The sequence below is a fragment of the Solea solea genome, chromosome 1, assembly GCF_958295425.1.
Source record: "Solea solea chromosome 1, fSolSol10.1, whole genome shotgun sequence".
Classification (NCBI taxonomy): Eukaryota; Metazoa; Chordata; class Actinopteri; order Pleuronectiformes; family Soleidae; genus Solea; species Solea solea.
In genome coordinates this window covers 342,544-364,169 of record NC_081134.1, presented here as the reverse complement: position 1 = coordinate 364,169, position 21,626 = coordinate 342,544, and the positions used below count along the sequence as shown (strand labels likewise).

The 21,626-nt window shown below is 40.5% G+C and overlaps 1 protein-coding gene across 2 annotated transcripts; it reads left to right on the top strand.

Moving 5' to 3' along the window:
• Window positions 1-136: 136 nt before the first annotated feature.
• Window positions 137-21,403, top strand: snx7 (sorting nexin 7). Of its 2 annotated transcripts, none has more exons than XM_058635549.1 (9): window positions 137-304; window positions 2,870-3,085; window positions 3,882-3,992; window positions 4,115-4,273; window positions 4,709-4,907; window positions 5,226-5,425; window positions 6,428-6,514; window positions 10,417-10,569; window positions 19,432-21,403. In XM_058635549.1, the coding sequence occupies exons 1-9, from the start codon at window positions 221-223 to the stop codon at window positions 19,510-19,512; spliced, it is 1,290 nt and encodes a 429-aa protein (XP_058491532.1). In that variant the 5' UTR covers window positions 137-220; the 3' UTR covers window positions 19,513-21,403. The 2 variants fall into 2 exon arrangements, with proteins under 2 accessions (XP_058491532.1, XP_058491539.1); XM_058635556.1 differs by lacking the exon at window positions 19,432-21,403 and adding an exon at window positions 14,398-15,423.
• The last annotated feature ends 223 nt before the right edge of the window (window positions 21,404-21,626 follow it).

The window sequence follows — 21,626 nt, the reverse complement described above, 5'->3', positions numbered from 1 at the left end:
GATGTCTATGTGTTATGATTTTACGGGTTTACACGAGTGTCTGGCAACTTCGTGGTTTGGGCTGGTTTTTATTGGATTGGGCGGGTTCTACGATGTGATTGGGCTGGAAACTGTCAATCTGATCTGGCAACACTGCTCTGAAGTTGTGGTGGCAGTAGTTTCTTGTTCCTTCACTTGTTTCTCATGAAGTCTCTTCGTTGAGAGTAGTTTTCACGGTGACATGAGTGGACACACGGTCCCCGCGGACTTCTCAGGACACATGCTGGACCTGGACGAGGACGAAGACCTGGAGGTTTTCAGCAAGGTAAAGAAAACCAAACCAAACAAAACAGACAAAACATTCACATTCAACCACGAAAACAACGGCAAACACGTTCAGTGGTTTTCTTGCTGCGTGGATTAGAGCTGATCTAACGCTGTGAGGTCCAGTGGGTTCTGAATGTACCGACACATTCCGTCACGTCCTGGATCAGCTGATGAACTGACCTTCGGACCTGAGCACGAGCGAACACCAAACCCCACTCAGAGTTCTTCGGTTTGAGGCGTTTCACTGTTAATGACGTCACAAGACGAACTTTTCAAACTAAATCAATGAACACATCAAATCTGCAGCGACGTCACTTCAGTTCGTCTTCAACGTCATTATCAGCACGTGACGAGTTTGACGTCACTTTAATCCAAATGAATGAACTTGAATTACTAACAAATGGTGTTCCGTTCAGTGGCGTTAGACCCGGGTTCGGACCCCGGTCGGAACACGGGTCTTTCTGCATGGAGTTTGCATGTTCTCCCGTGTGTGCGTGCGTGGGTTTTCTGTGTGGGTTCCTCCCACAGTCCAAAACATGCAATAAGTTGTTCTCTATAAGTTGACTGTAGTTGATTTTCGTTGTTTTTAAGCTGCAGCCGTTCAGGCTCCTCCGGTTTCATATATTTGAGCAGTAAGTGCTGCTTTACTACACTAATACGTGTAAGTTGACCTTTTATTAGATTCATGTGGATGTGAGTCAGAGTAAATGGTCACTAGGTGCATTTACCTTCAGTCATGTCATTCACTTTCTTTTGAAATGTGTGTTGCACCATATTACAAATATAGAGCTGCAACTAACGCTTATTTTCATAATTCATAGCGACAGTTGTAACCACTACAACAACCGTGCAGCCACACAAATGGACTTTGTCAGTTAATTGAATAAACTGTCAACGGCAATTAACTGACTGATCGTTAACCATTACAATCACTAATAATGAGAGTAATGAGAAGATCACGTGGGCACTCTTTGAATATATGTTTGTCTTTTTCAGCACAGGACGTCAAACGTGGACGAGAGACGCTTGTGTTTGTGTTTGAGTGAGACATAATAATAATAATAATAATGATCAGTCAGAGACAGGTCGTTGTGTTGTGTTGTGTTGTGTTGTGGTGCAGGGCTTAGAGTCTTCTGCAGACATCGGCAGTTTTTAACAGGAAACAGGCCTGCAGGCAGCTCACACACACACACACACACACACACACACACACACACTGCTGTTTGCCTGCAACATTTGAATGTGGCAACATGAAATGAAATGTGTACTTACTTTGTGTTTATTTTAGTAAAGTTTAAGTTTAAGTTTGAGTTTGTGAGCATTTGATGAGTGATGTGTGTCAGAGCTGTCACTGACTGTCTCAGTTTCTCTGTGATGACTTTTCCGTTGCATTGATAATCATCATTTATTATGTTGAATGCATTTGTGAAATATTATAAATTATATGTGTATATATGTGTGTATATATATATATATATACACATATATGTGTATATAAATATGTTCATTTAAAAAATATATGAAATCGACATAATATAGGTATACAAAGTCACTCAATAATTGTATTGTAAGATCATGTATTGTCATGAGTCCTGTGTGCAGCTTTATATCCTCATATACTGTATATAATATAGCCTCAAAGAGAATCACTATATAAATAACCACAAGAAAACCTAACTATCCCTTTAAAGGTTGAAATGACAAAAACAGAACATAACTAATAATAAATAAATAACTAATGTGCTGACGTCTTTGCTGTGTAACTGGAAAAAGCTGCTTCACCACATTTTTGTGTTTGTTGCTGCATCAGCGAGCACAGAGTGACCTCAGTGAACATGTCAGGACAATCTCACTCCATCGTTCTCTACATGAAGGGAACACTGTTGATCTGCAGCTTATTTATCTGCAGTCACATGTTCTCCATCAGCAGAGATTCAGATGTTTCTCTTTTAAAGGTTGTCTTTTCATCACTGCCCTTATAATGATATATAATCAACAGGGAGGTCAGTTATGTCAATACTGTGCCTGGGTTTACAGAGAGAGAGAGACAGACAGACACACAGACAGACAGACACACAGAGAGAGAGACAGACGACATGTTCATAAATGAAATGCTGGATGACATTGAGTTCCAAAAAGAAACCAACAAAAACAAACTGTGTCTTTTTGATATTCTTATGAATTTTATTATTACATATTTTCTTGAAATACTTTGACATTTTTTCCTTTGGGAATGAGAGTGAGGGGCTTTTGTTCATCATCCTTCAGCATAATCATGCTTCAGAATATTGTTATTCTATTGTAAGCTGCATGTTGTTATGTTAATGAACACAGAGAGAGAGAGAGAGAGAGAGAGAGAGAGGCCACACCAGGTCACAGGACTCAGCAGTGGATCCACACTTTCTCTCCCTGTGGCACAAACTTCACTCACCTGTGTTCATACTTCATAATAATGAAAATAATAAAAACAATAAAGAATGCAAACGTTTGCTCTGAACCTCTGGAGGCTCAGTGGACTACACAAAGTATTTGCTTTAACACGGTTGTTGTTTAATTGGTGCAGAAAACATCCTCCACTCTGGATGGAGATGGAAACCTTGTGCCCAACTCTCCCAGCTCCTTGGTCAACCAGTACAGACTGGACGAGGACGAGGACGAGGACGAGGACGAGGAGGAGCAGCAGGATGTTAACACCATTGACCTCTTCATCACCGTGGACAACCCAGAGAGCCATGTCACTGCCATCGAGACCTTCATCATGTACAGAGTCCTGACCAAGGTCAGTCCTCAGTCCTCAGTCCTGTGTGTGTGTGTGTGTGTGTGTGTGTGCTGAAGGGCAGACATTAAAGGATCATTTCAGGGCTTTTTTAAATGTAGTTGAATACGGCGACGGGAGCTCAGTGGTAGAGCGAGTCGTCTTTCAACGTGTTTGATTCCCGGCTCCTCTAGTCTGCATGCCGTGCTGATGTGTCCTTTGGCAAGGACCGCGCTGGAAGCGTGTGAATGGGTGTGAAAGATGAGTGAATGGCTGTGATTTGTGAAGCAGCTTTGAGTGTTTATGAAGAATAATATAAATACAAACCATTCACCATTTAAGGTACGGACACATTTGTGAAGTGGCTCAAATCTACTGAAGCTTAAGTCTACAATGTTTTAAGAATGTTTTTCCGACTTTCTGTGGCTGAAAGTTCTCTTTTAACAAGTGGAAACTGAAGTTTGAGTTATAAACTGCTCACTCCCCGATCCATACAAAACATGTGTGATTTAACAGCATGCAGGACGTGTTGATCCACTTCTGCTTCCATCACCAAGTTCAAATATGTTATTTAGTGACTTCAATGTTTGAGGTCCTTTTATTCAAATTTGCCAAAGTGACACAAAGTTACCAAACGAGTAGACCGGCAGTGAGCGATGATGTCACAGACTGAAGCAGATGTTACCAGATAAGCTTCTTGTGATGTTGGCTTTAATCTTTATTTGTGTTCTTTGGTTTGTTCTGAGCCTCCACATGGTGCAGTTAACACTCACTTGAACGTTGCATGGTGACTCATGGTGTTCATCTCCTCTTTCTCCAGACCACACGGAGTCAATTTGACTGCAGTGAGTACGAGGTACGTCGACGCTACCAGGACTTCCTGTGGCTCAGGAGCAGACTGGAAGAAAACCACCCAACGCTCATTGTCCACGTATGTATTTGTCCACCACAAACCAACCAGAACCAACTCGTTTTAGATTTTCTCTGTTTCCTGTTGCACGACAGCATCATTGGGTTCTGTGACTGAGGTACTATGTTGTGGTCTTTGCTCAGCCGTTACCAGAGAAGTTTGTGATGAAGAGCATGGTGGAGCGCTTCAACGACGACTTCATTGAGACCAGGAGGAACGCTCTGGACCGCTTCCTCAAAAAGATCTCGGAACATCCCGTCCTGTCCTTCAGCGAGCACCTGCAAGTCTTCCTCACTGAACCTGTACGTCTTCAACACACACACACACACACACACACACACACTCATGAAAACCAGTTTTTAGCTACTTAACAAAAGGCTCACAGAATAAACTCTAGACTTCTTCTACGACACCTGATGAATGCGTCTGCAGCTTCATCTCACTGTTAGAGCTGCTTCCTGTACTACATGCTAAGCTAAGCTCTCTGATGCTCTGCAGTATGAACCATAGACGGTTGAAACATTCATTCATTCATTCATTCATTCATTCATTCATGTCAAACTCAGTTTCAGAGGGGGCTGGAATTAAAAACTGGGTCCAGGTCGAGGGTCAGACGAGGTCATACAGTATCATATAAATCCTTTTGATACTGTTTTCCATAAAACAGAAATAAGTGATATACACAAATGAGCATGTAATGTAACATGTAGACGTTGATGTGGTTGGACCTCCTGCAGGAGCTCACGTCTCACAAGAAGCAGGGTCCAGGTTTCCTGAGTCGGATGGGAGACACGGTGAGGGGCTTGGCTAACTCGGTGAGAGGTTTAAAGAGTCGACCAGATGAGTTCACTCAGATGCAGGAGTATGTGGAGGACTTCAGCAACAAGATCTGCTCTCTGGACAAGGTCACGCAGAGGATCATCAGGGAACAGAAAGGTATGAAACAGAGATCACACCCAGATGCTCAGTGGCTCACACAGATGTGCTGCTTTTATTTACGTACTTAAGAGTGTTTAAATGTAGCAGCTGTAGATGAACTGGAAACAAGTGTCATTATTGGTCTTTATGTTGACATCTTAAATGTTGCCATCACGGACACCAATCTATATCCATTTTTCCCTAAAGTTGAAAACGGTGCATTTAGTGTTAATTTGGGTCAGTAATTTATAAAAAAACAAACAATTAAACTGCATTAATGAATGTGACGTTCACGATTCAAACAGAATAAAACAGTTTGCATCGATGTGTTTTCAGAGTATCTGGATGAGCTGAAGCAGTACAGCCCCACATACACCCATTGGGCGGGGTCAGAGCGGGATCTGGCCGAGCCCCTGAAGGGTGTGGCCAGCTGTGTGGAGCATTGTGGTAAGGAGACAGAAGAGCAGACCCAACATCTGTCTGAAGTCCTGGTCCCTGTCCTGCATGAGTACGTCCTCTGTGCTGAGACTCTGAGGGTGAGTTGGACAACAAGATGAATGTTTGTCTGTTTACACATACACAGACACTTCATACAGACACAGACACAGACACTTCACACAGACACAGACACTTCATTTCCTTGTGGAAAATGAAGCAGGTGTGAGGGAAGTCACTTCCTCTCGATCTCAGGCCGCCAGAAACAAATAATCATTCACTCCGTCACCTCCTGTCGTCATGACCTGAAACAGAGTGGGAAAATCTCACCGACCTTGACAATGAATTTGACAATGAACGGGACGGGAACTCTCCGTCCGCAGTAAAAGCAGAACCCTCCTTCTCGAAAAGTAGTTTTTGGTTTTTGTCTGAAAAGTTACCAAGTTTGCTTTATGATAACTTCTATTTTCTGTCTTTATTTCCTTCTTTCCGACAGTTTATTCTGTGACAGTGTTTGGGATTATAATCTGTATCTATAATGTGTATAACGTCTTCTTCTCTGTTTTTGGTGTAACGTTACAGCGCCACTTACAGGCCTCATACATGTTCTACAGAGTCAACTCACTTTAGTACAGATTTCAGAATGTCTGTCAGACACTGAGAGCATGTGTTGAAGGTTTGACTCTTAACAGTTGAATTATTTAAATCTTTCTCATTCTGATTGTGAGTCGATGTGAACTGGTCCGTGAAATTCTGAAAAACAAACCTTGAACCTTGACCTTGATCTAAAAAAGAATGAAAGCAGCAAGATCACTTAATTCAGTGGGTGATGTGAAAGCTGAAAAAAATAACAATAATAATAATAACAATAATAATAATAATAATAATAATAATAATAATAATAATAATGAGCTGTAAAATTCAGCCCGTTCCTCTTCCACCATCAGAACACGTGGTTTCATAAACAGCGGTTTATGAAAAACAAGACTCATACATCGGTCATGGGGAGGTGCTAAGAATCTTGGGAAAGATTTGACCTTTTTTTTATTTCATGAAATATGAATAAACCGTTGAATAGAATAAAATGTACTCCTCTGTCCTAGGGTGTGATGAGACGTCGAGACAACCTTCAGGCCGAGTTCGAAGCCAAAAACGAGGCTCTGGTGTCCAGGAAAACTGACCCAGAATTAGTGAGTATGACTCCCATCCTCCCGCTCTGCCAGCCCGTGTGTGTGTCCGTGTGTGTGTGTGTGTCCGTGTGTGTGTCCGTGTGTGTCCTCAGTCCTTCTCCTAAAGATTAGGTGCAATAAAGTGAATGATGAAGCGATGCCTGTTCCCACAGGGCCGCCCTCTGCTCATATTGGGGATGGGGCTTCCTGGGTAGGATTATCTAAATACCCAGGCTTGTCAGTCCTCAGCTCAGTGGGAGTAAGAGCTGTCAATATAATTTACACTGTAATCCCTGCAGCTAATAATGGAGTAATGAAAAATCCCAGATCCCTTTTAGAAGAGGACTCGCTTCAAAATGTCAGGAGACGGGAAATAAGGCGAGGAAAGGACACAGCTATTTTTAATGCACCTTGTTATTATTGTGTACGAGTGTGTGTTTTATTTTATTAATGATTTAATCTCTTGTTATAGAGAGCTTTAACACAATCAGCAAAAACAAAGGAGGAGAGAAGAAGACGAAAAAGAATTAAAAGATGCAGAAATCCAGGTTTTCTTTAATGGGATTTACTTTTTATGAACTTCTGTCAAGTGCAAAGCATATTCCCAATCTAAAACCCCTTTACAATGAAATTAATGTTTAATATAATAATGTAATGAATATAATTCAATGTATTGGAATTCTTAAATATTGATCCATGTTTATGGCACCTCTTTACAGCGTGTTATTCTATCTCTTAAAGTAAAGTGATAAAAATATCTCATCTCACATTAAATTCAGCAACATTCTCACACACACACACACACAGACACACACACAGACACACAGAGACACACAGACACAGACACACGGACACACACAGAGACACACAGACACACACACACAGTCACATATTAACGCTCTGGTATGAAACCACTTATTTAACAAACGAGAAGCAACATTTTCTTCCTTTTGGTCACGTTTGGCAACATATGAATATTATATCTATATGGTGACATGAGAAAAGATAAATTATTATCATTATATCATGATGAGGACGTTTTAAAGGCTGCTGCATTGATAATGATATTTATTATATTGAATACAAATGTGAAACACTCTAAATATTATAAATAAAATACTATATTAAAAAATACAATGAATCCAGAAAATGAGCGCTTCTTTAAACCTAATTATTTGTGTTATAGTACAATTTGACCACTTGAAATATCCTTCATTTAACATTTAAAAAGCCCAAAATAAATAAATAAATGAAAATATTATTTACAATATTAATAATATTATTTATAAGCTTTAGTGAAACAACATATTGTTCACAAACACTGAGCTGGTTTAGCTGCAGTCCTGCTCTCTGTCTCCCTCTTTCTCCATCAGTGGTACTGCAGCCTCACAGCAGGAGTCTGATCTTCTTCTCGACTTCATTTCCTCATCTTTAAGAATATTAGATGAAGTGTTTGTGTGTGTTTTTGCAACAACGACATTTCAACTCGCTAGAAAACCAAAGGCAGTGAAACCGCTGCAGTTATTCACGAGTGAACGGTGAACTGCACATAACTCAGGGGTTTTATATCGTTAGCCTCTGAGGAGGAATTATGACAACTATGGCTCCTGTGTGACAGACCATAAGAAACAGTTTCATTCATTAGTTTCACGTGTTCTCAGACACTTTTTCGCGACACTGCAGAGAGAAGCTGATCTGAACCGACAATTCTTCCTGAAACACATGAGATCTGAATTACAAATGTCAGGTAACTGTGTGTGAGGTGTGTGAGTTGAACATTACCGTCCACTATTATTAAAAAGGTGAACTTTTCAAAGCAGAGAATCAAATCCCTTTGTTCTGAAACCTTTATTTGACCTTTGATAAGAGTCAAAGTGAAGGTTGTGTTATTACACATCACAACCAGGAGGAGGCAGTGTTGTGTCATCAAACTCTTGTTATTCCACTATTATCAAGAGCAGCAATTCCCAAGAATGCTGCAGCCCAAAATACATTCTGAAAATCTTCTTTAGTCACAGCTATCACAGGAAATATCATCAAGTTTATTTCATCAACTGAACTTTCAATCATTTCTATGTGTGTTTTATAACTCAGTTTTTCATTCATACTTCCTACTACATTCTCTTTGACTGTTGTGTATGTGGCTGCAACAATTAATCACACATAAGCAACTACTTTGATTTGTTAAAATTCCTCGAGGTGTCATTTTCATCAACATGCTCAATAACTATAATGCACTACAGCAGCCTTTCTCAAAGTGTGGTCCCTGGACCACTGGTGGTCCGTGAGCGACCCCTGGTGGTCCGCGAGGTGACAAGCAAGTATCATGTTTTAAAATGTAAAATGTCAGTGTTTCTCAAACTGTCTGCCTGGTCATCAAAGTTCATTTTAGGAGGTTGAACTCTGTGAACTGTTGAAGTTGGCTAATTGTTTTGGGGCTATTTTGAGTGAGGTGGTCCCTGAGTGTTTTTATGGGTAAGTGGTCCTTAGTTTGAGAAACACTGGAGCAGTAAAGCTAAAGCTAAAGCTACATGCAGCTAAAAGCAAAGCCTGATGTTTGACATGACTTCAGTCTCTATGTGGAGTCGTCGTCTCCACATTAGAAAACTATTCTGTTGTTTCTGACTCTGGTAAAATAACCGGACGTCGGCACGTTGTTGCATACGAGTGTGATCAGTCTGTTAACACCGAACAACACTCGGTGATACACAAATAACACACTGACCAGTTACAATCAACAAGTATTTGACAGTTACAGGAGCAGCTGTTCACCTCGTCTGTTGTTCTTGTTCATTCTCAATAAACACAACTGATCATGAGCAATTGGCAAAAACGATTGGCTGATTAGTGACTGTCCAAATAATCATTAGATGCAGCCGTGTGTGAGATGCTGACTCATCGTTAGTTTGAGGAAGAAAAATCCATAAACCACATCAGTGCAGTGTGAGCAGGAAATGGAACAAGTCACACATTTTAGTTTGGATTGATTTATGAAACTTTGTATTGATGGCGAGGAGAGCATGAAAACACGTGATTCCAAACACCTGGCGCTCGTGTTTATATGGACGTCTGATTCTGTGTTGTTGTTGTTGTTTATATTCATACAGCGATTTACTGATGACACTTTTACTCTTCTGTCAGATGACACGCGTGTTTCATACGTCATCTCCTCCTATAGGTTACATGTGGAGTCTTTTATGGGGAGGGAAACACACACACACACACACACACACAGAGCATCACAATGCAATTCAGCTGTAGCCTTGACAAGGTGTCTGGATCGATATCACTGCAGTAACAAGCGTGTGTGTGTGTGTGTGTGTGTGTGTGTGTTTGTGTGTGGGAGAGAGGTTTAAACTATGCTGACTTATGTTAAACAGTCATTAGATTCATGGAAAAATAGACTGAGGCAGTTTTACAGAGGGATTATTATTCACATCACCAATGCGGTGATTTCCATTTCCCTGTATTAGTTTCTGTTTTGTGTGGTTGTGTGAACGTCTGTCTCTAAATGCTGTGGAATGTCACATGTTAAACATTTGCTCCGCCTCTTCCTGTGTTCGTCTGTCAAATGTACTCCACAGATTTATCATGTTTAGAATCCACGGGTGTCTCCTTGTCATGTACTGCGTTACTGTTGTAACCATAGGTTTGATGTCATGTGCTGCGATACTGTTTTAACAGTATATATGATATGATATCATGTAACAAGAGCGTCTTATGATTGACAGCTGTACTGTTTCCTGTTATGAACTCGATAAGAATGAGACATTTTGACCATTCACGTGTTCAGTAGGTGAAACTCGTCATTTAAACCAGAGGACCTGATAATAGAAGATGCTAATACTACACTATAAACTGCAGAATCCACGTACTGTGATGTATTTGTGGTTCATTTGTGTCTCTGTGTGTTTGATCGGTAGCTGCAGGACGAGGTGGACGGTCTGGCAGACCGCGTGGAACTGGCTAACAACGCTTTAAAAGGAGACTGGGTCCGCTGGAGAGGCAGCATGAGAACTGACCTCAGATCAGCCTTGATTTCCACCGCTGAGAAGAATGTGGAACACTACGAGAAGGTGAGGTCACAACACAAGTTTGTAGTTTTAGAGAAAGATCGTGACTCTGGGAAACTCTGTTCTCTTCACACGTTAATGGGACTGTTTGTGTGAATGGGTGAACACTCTGTTCTCTTCACACGTTAATGGGACTGTTTGTGTGAATGGGTGAACACTCTGTTCTCTTCACACGTTAATGGGACTGTTTGTGTGAATGGGTGAACACTCTGTTCTCTTCACACGTTAATGGGACTGTTTGTGTGAATGGGTGAACACTCTGTTCTCTTCACACGTTAATGGGACTGTTTGTGTGAATGGGTGAACACCAGTGTGGACTGATGACACAGAATTATCTATTTATCTTTTCACTGTTACAGTTGCTGATTTGTATTTTTTTTATTATTAAGCAATACATTATTATACATTATTATTCATCTCCATAAAAAAACACAACAAACAAACAAGTATTTTTATTCACTGGGAAAGAATGTAACTAGAGAGAGGAAAACAGATACAATGACGTATCTGACGTATACAACGAGCAGGCAGAGACAGCTGGGATTTAGATGTTGAGAGAAGAAGAACAATGGAGCATGCTGGAAGGAGAGAGCACGAGACAGTGACATTCATTGAGTCCATTATGGGCTTTGTGCGTTACGATGGAGTGGAAGTGTGTGGTTAGCACACAAATGTGCTTCCATATGCTTTTTGAGTAACAGTGTTTTGGTTGTAGATTCTGGAGATGCACCAGCAGAGGGCAGCAGTGATGTCAGTCTGTGCTCACAGATGAATCTTCATAGGGATGAGTCATTTTCAGCTCAGCAGTAAAAAGAAAAGATTTCCAATTTAATTTGTGACTAAAATATCATAAAATCAGATTTGAATCTCTGCATGATGGTGGACTGTTTGCAGTAAAAATTCAGACGCTGTAATGACTTCACTCGCGTGATTTTTAAACACCGTTCACTGAATCTGTTTCCATGTCAACACATGTGCTGATCTGCCCACTTTCACACTTTCCCCAAGTGTAAAAACTTCCATAGGTTTTGTTCTGTTAAATGTTCTGTATTTATAGCACTTAGTCTTGATGAACTCTCAAAGCTGTTTGAATTTTCTCATTTCTCATTTTAATCTTCTTATTGGCCCAAACACCTCAGATACGTGTATACATTGGCACATCATATATCAGCAAACAGTCCAATATCAGGCTTTTGAAAGATAAGCTAAACATATTTAGTAAGATCATCCATAACGTGGTTGTGTTTGTGCTAATTGTTTCATAAAAAGCTACTTCCTGCTTTGCAAATGTTAAGGATGATGGGTTAGGGTTAGGATTAGGGTTAAGGGATGATTTGAGAGATGCACTCAAGTAAACTGTTGAATAAGCAGCGGTAAGATTCCACTTAATTACAGTGTTTCAAACACGATTTTGCTTTTAGCTTAAGCCAATAATATAGACTTTGTTTTGCTGTGTAAGAGCTTCACGTTCACTTTACCCTCATACCCTCATACCCTCACCTCCGTCCAACCTCAATCTTTCATTACTCAACATCAGTGCTGGAGCTCTGTCTCAGTCTTGGAGATGGCTGCAGCTGCGTTATGACACTAGGCTGACCTGGCAGCACATTAATGCTGGCTGTATACTCGTGTGTACTGTGTGAGTGTCGGTGCAGTTGAAATTCAGACGTTATGTAACGGTAAAATGCCAAAATAAATATTCATCAGATATATTTTGAGTCTGTGGGCTGATCGGTGCAACAGTGACGCTCAGACGATGCACTCCTGTTCAGCAGTTCACACTCATGATAACACTAATGAAGAAGATGGTGCACGTGTGTGTGTGTGTGTGTGTGTCAGACACAGGCCATCTCTCCTGTCCTCTCTCTGCTGCAGCTCTTACAGAAACACTCATCAGCCAGCACAGTGGCCCAGGCAAGCATGACTCAATACAACAAGTGAATGTGTGTGTGTGAGTGTGTGAGTGTGCGTCTGTCAGAGGCCACTGCTGGAGACTAAAAATGCTCCTCTGCACTCACACATTAATACATGTGCATCCACTTCCACTATATTATCACTGATAGACACATGATCTGAGCTCATGTGATCAGATTACGTGTGAACAGTTGTTAGCATGTGATCAGATTACGTGTGAACAGTTGTTAGCACGTGATCAGATTACGTGTGAACAGCTGTTAGCACGTGATCAGATTACGTGTGAACAGCACGTGATCAGATTACGTGTGAACAGCTGTTAGCACGTGATCAGATTACGTGTGAACAGTTGTTAGCACGTGATCAGATTACGTGTGAACAGCTGTTAGCACGTGATCAGATTACGTGTGAACAGCTGTTAGCACGTGATCAGATTACGTGTGAACAGCTGTTAGCTCATGTGATCAGATTACGTGTGAACAGTTGTTAGCACGTGATCAGATTACGTGTGAACAGTTGTTAGCACGTGATCAGATTACGTGTGAACAGTTGTTAGCACGTGATCAGATTACGTGTGAACAGTTGTTAGCACGTGATCAGATTACGTGTGAACAGTTGTTAGCACGTGATCAGATTACGTGTGAACAGTTAGCATGTGATCAGATTACATGTGAACAGTTGTTAACATGTGATCAGATTACGTGTGAACAGTTGTTAGCACGTGATCAGATTACGTGTGAACAGTTGTTAGCATGTGAACAGCTGTTAGCACGTGATCAGATTACGTGTGAACAGTGTATTTTCTGCTTGTTGTGTGGTCCAGGGACGACCTGAAGGACACATGTCACACACAGGTGTTTGCAGGCCAACTGTAGGATGGTGTAACTAGACTAATATTGAATTGACCATTGCTAGCTGCAGTGACAAACTAACCAGTTGTGTTGCTCATGTGTGTCATTGTGGTGATTTTGACCTGACTGCTCTCTTGTCATGTGTAGTAACACAGACTGATCATCACTCCAGCTTTAAAAGAAAAATCAATCCATGCTGATTGAAGAGGTTTGTTTTTAATGAAGCGTCTCTGAGAGACAAGTTTGTCTTCACGCAAAGAAGAAAGAATGATCCATAATTTAGATTATTGGATGTGTGTACTGCAGAGGCACCACATCAAGATGACAGCACTCAGCTGCTCACGTCTTTTGTTAACACTGTAGTCTTTAATATTTCTTAAGCTGCTGTGACAGAAGACAGGAACGATCACACCTTACAATGCTTTATGTGACAAAGCAAACCAGGAACATGCAGGAGATCTGTCTGCAGTCACTCACATTTTCTCTCTTTATTATATTCTTATATTATTATATTATTTTTTTATATATATATATATATATGAGATTTGTATTGTTAAATGTGCTGTTCCACACTCCACTTAAACTCCCTCTGCTCACACACTGTAACTGTAAACATGTATTTAAGTCTTTATTTACATGGATTCATAATTCTTTTACTCTTCCTGCTTCTTTGTGGTTGCACACACAGAAGTTTTCCTCCGTGTTTCTATTATGACGTGTTACAGGAAGACAAACACGAGCTGTGATTGTCTTCAGCATTGTCTTCATGAGCATTAAAGCCCAGTGTTTTCATGCTGTTTGCACTGCTGCGCTGACTGTGGTTATTGTGTTGCATAATGTGGTTGTGCACACACACACACACACACACACACTAGCATGTACATGTTATCAAAGCTACACATTAATCCCAACTTGTGACTGTGAACACAGAAATAACAATGTACCCATCCCCAGTCCCCAGTGAAATCCACATGAAAGTGGTAGTTGAGGGTTGTTTTGAACACACTGCCTGAGCTGTGTGTGTGTGTGTGTGTGTGTGTGTGTGTGCCTCATTCCCCTTGAGCAGAGCACCAGAATATGACGGGATGCTGGTTCTCAGTGGAAACATGGCTGCTCGTGTGGACTGTAGACTCTTTACCAACGTTTGCAAACTCCTCACAGCTGCACCACAGTCCAGAGAGGAAAACATGAGTCAACTGCAATTTGAAAAGACTCTGAAGTCATAAATAACACATTTGAACTCTGATGGAAGCAGTAGTGGATCGACAACTCTCTTTCTTTTTTCTTTTCTATGGTTTAAAAAGTGATAAATGCTTCTTTTGTTAGGAAACTAAAATCTCTTGAGGGCAACCATGCATTTGTAACACTGGTTCTAGGTGCAGTGAGCCAGCAGCAGGGGGCGCACACAGGTAGGGCAGCTCTGATTATATGTCAGCACCTCATTAAACCAACTGAAGCAAATCAATTTGACCTTAATGACTCGTCTGATAGAACCCTTGAGTTCAATACTACTGCAGATAATTGAAAGATTCCAACACTCCTGGTGTTTTCTATACATTTCACAGAAGAAACAATAAGTCTTTAGTGCACCACTGAGAATGCTGCTAATTAGAGTTGGGATTATTGAGGTTTAACTTCACGTGAATCTCTCCTCTGTAATCCAGTGTGTAATTCCTCTGTAAACCCCGCCCTGATCCTGACAGATGACATCAGTCCTTGCTGTGCTCTGTGCTTATATTGTTATTCAGATGTAGATGTGGACTGTTGGAGCCGCAGGGCCTGTGAAAGATTCATTAGAGTGGTGCACAGAGAGAGGCCACCTGTGACAATCTAATAAGGCACCTGCACCTGCACCTGCACCTGCACCTGCACCTGGGAGGGTTTTCACTGCCTCGGCTGGTGTGAGGGAGGAGAGGTGGGGGAGTGTCAGAGAAAGAAAATACTCTGTGATACAAAGACTCAGATGAAGAAAGAAAATACTCTGTGATACAAAGACTCAGATGAAGAAAGAAAATACTCTGTGATACAAAGACTCAGATGAAGAAAGAAAATCATATGTCCAACGCTTTGAATATAGAAATCACACACACAAGCATGTGTCTATGAGGTTTTATTACATTATTAACTGTAATTTAGTCTAAACTTTGTGAGTGTTTTTGATCCTCTTCAGTGGCTCGGACGAACTATCAATGTGGCAACATATGGTTCTGGTTCTGGTTCTGGATGATACATTATCATTCATGAAATATGATTCTGGGTACACGGCGGTGTAGTGGCTAGCACTGTTGCCTCGCAGCAGTTTCCTTTCACTGTTAATTGATCGTAGGAGTGAATGGTTGGTCAAAGCAGTAGACCATGACCTTTGACTCATGAGTGTCACTGACTTCACACACTGACCGCTCTGTGTTGTCTTCAGTTATCGTGATGATCATTATTTGATTATATCGACTATCACTGAACTGCAGCATCAAGATATTCTGATTATCAGGTGAGACGACCAAGGACGGAGTTTCTGGAGTCGGTGATGAGTTCAGTTGGAAACAGCTCAGATCTGAGGAGGACAAATGACGGGTTGCCATGGTTACACAGAGGCCTTTGTACTGAGTTGTTAGGTTTTTCTCTCACACTTTGTGTTTATCGTGTGTTGAAGTGACAGAATTCTCACCAGCCCTGTGTCGACCCCTGTGACTCTGAGTGAGCAGTTGACAAACTTCAATCGTTGTCAGAGTGACCAGATAGAAGATATGGAGTTGAGTGGGTGAGTTTCCTTGTGTTTCCACTGAGTGTGGGAGTGGGAGGGAGCTCATGTGTCACAGACTGTGTTGCTTATGTTGTAAACAGTTATTTACTCTACGAGTCGCAGCCTAATCACACATTCAAAAGTCTTTCATGTGATTAAAGTCACAGTTTGCTGCGGTGATGATTCTTCACATGCAGGGCTGACATGAGCTTGTCAATGTTGCCATGGTTACCTCACAGCATCGCTGTTTGTGCTGCAGAATGGTCTGAGATCAATGTGCAGATGTTGCTTATATTTCAAGACTATTTTTATTGTCCACATATAATTGACTGGAGTTGATATTTTTGATAGAGTGAGTGAGTGAGTGAGTGAGTGAGTATTATTTCCTCAGCTACATGAGCAGCTATAAACTTCAAATCATAGTTATGATATGATATTCTTATAGTTGTTGGTACCTCCTTATTTACTCTCTGTTATAAATGATAAAATAAATCATAAATATGAGTGGAAATGTTTCATTTTCAAATGTCTTTTATTCATTCATTCATGTGCAGGGTGGAACTATGTGGAATATGATGATACATGCCAGTCTGAAGGTTTCTGTTATTTATGTTGATTCAAAATGACATTGGAAAAAAAGACTTTATTCATTTTAAGCCTAATTATTTGTGTTATAGCAGAAGTTCAGAATGTAAATATCCTTCATTTATCATAAAAAAGCCAAAGAAATAAAGCAGGTATTATCTGTAGCTAAGCGACACAAGTGTGTAAAACCTCCACTTCTGTATTTTGCTCTCAGAACAAAAGGTTGTTTCACTTCAAAGTGACAGAGATTTTTCTCGTTCATGAAGAAAAGCTTCAGTTTTCCTTAAAAACATCGACTTTTGCTTTTGTCTGTGTTTGTTTGAGTGTTTGTCAGCTGCACACACACACACACACACACACACACACACACAGCAGTGAACGATGGATTGGGATGAAATTCTGGAGATGATTTAAGATTTAAGAATAATTAATCTTGTGAGATAGTGTTTTATTTCAAAGTAAAGTAAAATATTTTAGATTTCCAAATTTTACAGGAATGTTAAGAATAATTAACATTTCTTTATAACAAGTGTTTGTGTTCTAGTGAAGTCTACGATGTAACATTAATGTTCACTTAAAAATAAAAACTGTGTGTGTGTGTGTGTGTGTGTGTGTGTGTGTGTGTGTGTGTGAGGCATTAGTGAGACATTGTTGCCACGGTGTCATGATGTCATGACCTGCTCAGCTGTTCTGCTCTCAGACAGTGAGATGACAGGATGATGATGCTGCTGCAGATGTGTGTACACACACACACACACACACACACACACACACAGCAGCAGTCTTCCTCATACTTCTTCATCTCTCCACTGTGCCCTGACTCACAGGAACCCACGGTGTCACCTCAGTGAAAACTGGGATGACTTTATTCAAACTTTATTCTGACCCAGGAGTAGAAGAGTAAACTGTGAAACTGATTATCTATTTAACTCTAAAACTGTCTAAAGAAAGAAGCTTCAGCACAAACCCATGAATACATGAATCAGTGCTGCTTCCCCGTCCAGCTCATTTTGTTGCTGTGAGCTGAATGTGCCACAGGTTCCTGGTTCTGTGTCTAATATGCTTTTTGAAACTGAAAATTGGTCGTATTTCTGCAGTGTTTTGTTGTGTTCTGCAGAAAAATGACTGTGTGTGCTTGTTCATGTCTTATATGAGCAGAAGTCCAGTCCTTTGTTACACTGATGTAACAAAGGCTCTGTGGCCCTGACTCACTGCTGCCTCTAAACAAAGTGCTGTTACCTTGGAAAAACGGACTGGTGCATTGATGTGTGCTGACAGTGTGGAACCAGCGTTCACAGAGTGGTTTCAAGTGTCTGTCATGTTCTTGTTCTGGTGCCTCTGCAGTGATCTAGATAATGGCTTCTTTGCCACAAATGTGTGATTCGCTTTGTCAAGTCCTCTGCAACACACACACACACACACACACACTCACTCACTCTCAGTGTAATACTGTGTTTATTGTACTTTATTGTGGTTGTTTTATAGTAAGAAGGTTTTTTCGAGCAGTAGAACTTAGTTGTGAAACTTGTCTGTCGTTACCTGTCTGTCTGGAATCATCGTCTGTCTTGGAACAGATCACTTCCTGTGTGCACTGAGATAGTGAGACACAGCCATCAGTGTGTGAAGTCACCTGACATTTGATGATTTACATTTATGTGCACAGTGGTTTACATAGATTCAACCACTGTGCTTATTTTAACATGTGCTGTTATTTTGAATGATTTGAGGTTTGAGGTCATGTTCTTAGTGTAAGAATCAGTGTTGGTTTGTTGAGACAATAAAGACGTATTCTGTTCTAATCTATTCATTTAATCATCTTGTAAATACAGTTTGTATTAAACCTACTTTAAAGCAGTCGTAGGATCCTGGTTTCCAGGCTGGACCATGAAGAAAATGTTGTTGTCTCTTAGTCCTGATCACGTTAATGTTTAATATAAATAAATCCATAGTTAACATGAAGCTACTGTATACTGTATATATCCAGTAGACTGAACAACATCCTGCATAATCACACAAGTGAAAACCAGTATGAGGACTCGTGGCTGTCAGCAGGGACAGGACCGCTGAAGGCTCCTAATCACATTCTCTCCTAAAGTCTTATTGTGTTATTTGAAGTTATTTTAACTTCATGTCACATTACACTGATCTTTCCTGACTAAAGCGAACTAAAGCTTGTGTTGTTTTATAAACCAAAGAGAGAAAACGACTGATTGTTGATCAACTGTCTCCGTTAGTCATTTTAAATGTGTTATTTTGTGACTTGAGTGTTTGAAGTCCTTTATTCAGTTTTATCAACGTTCCAGTCATTTAGCACATGAGACTCAGAGGATTTTAGCTTCCAGTCAGAAAATGATATTATATAACATTATATATAATATGTGATGAGGCTGATGATGATGATGAGGCTGATGATGATGATGATTAGGCTGAGGATGATGGGGATGAGGCTGAGGAAGGATGATGAGGATGATGAAGAGGATGAGGCTGATGATGAGACTGATGATGATGATGATGTTGATGAGGCTGATGATGATGATGAGGTTGATGATGATGATGATTAGGCTGAGGATGATGATGAAGAGGATGAGGCTGATGATGATGATGAGGCTGATGATGTTGATGAGGCTGATGATGAGGTTGATGATGATGATGATTAGGCTGAGGATGATGATGAAGAGGATGATGATGATGATGTTGATGAGGCTGATGATGATGATGAGGTTGATGAAGATGACGATGACGATGATGATGATGATGCTCTTTGTTCTCTTTCAGTGCCTGGCTGTGTGGGAGTCGTTCCTCCTCTCTCAGAGACAGGAACCAAGTGAGCAGAAAGACGGGGACAATGTTTCCTGAAGTGCAGAAAAAAAGAAAGATTAAAGCATAGAGATGACATAAGAGCGCACCGTCTGCTGTCTGTGCACCTGGACCCTCCAAATCCAGACCTTGACCTTGAACCATTGTCCACTTCTGCAAACTTGCATCAAAACAAGCTTTCTCTCTCTCTCCCTCACTCTCTCTCTCTCTCTCTCTCTGTCTGTCTCTCTCTCTCTCTCTTTCTCTGTCTGTCTCTCTCTCTCTCTCTTTCTCTCTCTCTCTCCTTCTACGTGACCAAAGTTTATAATTCCAGTTTTAACATTCCAGCAACAAATTTACTTTTTTTTTTCTTTTTTTAAGCACTTTGATCTGAATAGCCAAACATAGCTGTGTTTACATCGTGCACATGCACGTGCACACAAATGACTCAAGTGTCGAGTTACAGGAGTTCTTCAAAGTAATGACGTAGAAATCTGTAAAATAAATAGAATTAGTCATTTTGCACACACAGCAATTAGTGATAGTGAATTTGACCTCTGCATTTAAACCATCATTATTACACACAGGCCAGACGCAGGGCAGAGGGCAGTGCTTATCTATTGGGGATTGGGTGCCTTGCTCAGGGGCATCCCAGCCCTTGGCCAAGAGAAAAGGAATTGGGCTCTTAATGGTCACAGGTCCTCAGATTCCCTGTGGTGTTTTCTCCTTCATACGTCCTCAGCAGAAAGTGCAGAGTGTTCCTTCATTTCATACTTGAACCTGAACAAGGAACAAGGTTTACAACCAAAACACCTCTCATCAAAGATAAACTATTATTTTCTCCCTTTTATTATTATTATGATTATGATTATGATTATTATGTTTCATGCAGCTATGCAACTATGGCTTCCCCAAAAACATTTTCTGTGTGTGCTACACTTTACTGTCGTGTTACTATGAGTTATTTGAGATGCACTCACTCTGAAAACATCCAACACAAACAGAGAAGACTCACCTCATGACATCTTCACCTTAAGTCTTCAACATTTGCCACTTTCTCTCGTTGTTTGAAACCTCTAATGTCTGGAAACTGAAGTTTGGTTTGTTTCACAGAGAAAATCAGTGATTTTATGTCACACACAGACTCACTGAAGTGACACACACCTGTGACTCTGTGACTTTGGTGCAGGAGAGTGAGTGGCTGATGTTTCATTGGTCATTCTTAAATGAATGTGACTGAATCTCGTTAGTTCTCATTGTTTCACTAAAGGCTCCGTGATTGTGAGTGTCACAGAACCATGTGACTGACTCTATTCTTTTTTTTTTTAATGTTTTAAATCCTATAATCACATTAATAATTATTATAATAATAATAATAATAATAATCATCATATAAGGCATTATACACATGACCACTATTCTTTTCCAAAACCTGAACCAAAGTGCTTCACTGAGGCTTTGCATGAAAAAGCATGTTTGTTTTTATTAAAAACATTAGTCTGTAAACATTCTTCTAATGGACGTCTCAGTGGATCTGAATGTTCAGATGAATAATTTGACAGCTTCCAAAATTGTTGCCAAACTCATTTAAATGTGATTAAACTTTTTGTTTTGTCGTCGAGGAGCAAAGAGAGAGTCACAGAAAACACCAAGTTCATCAATTCATTATCAGAATATTTGACTATTTATTTAGTCCTGGATTAGTAATCTACCAATAGTTGCACCGTCACACGTTCACTGAAAGACTTCTTTCCGTCTGTGTTTGCTGAACTCTATCATGAGTCCGTTCTCTTCTCTACGCTCAACACTGAACACTAACGTACAAACAAGCACTCGGCCAATCACGTTTCTGCATTCATATCCCAAACACGCCTCTCTGACAGGGTTACTGTCCCTGTTGCTGATTGGCTCTTAAATGCAACACATAAATAAAGCAAATGCAAAGGTCAAAGTCAGCGTCTGTTGTTTCTATGTTTACCAACTCTGTCTGTCCTCCTCTCTACTGCTGCTGATGATGATGATTCTGTCACGTTAGCTGCAGCCAGTGTGAAGGTGTCACACAGAAGCCATGTTTACATTTCTAACAATCATATATCAACAGCTCTTTTTCACCCACTTATTGTTGGACCATAGATCCAGTGCAACTGAGTGTCCAGCTGCCGCCAAACACTGGA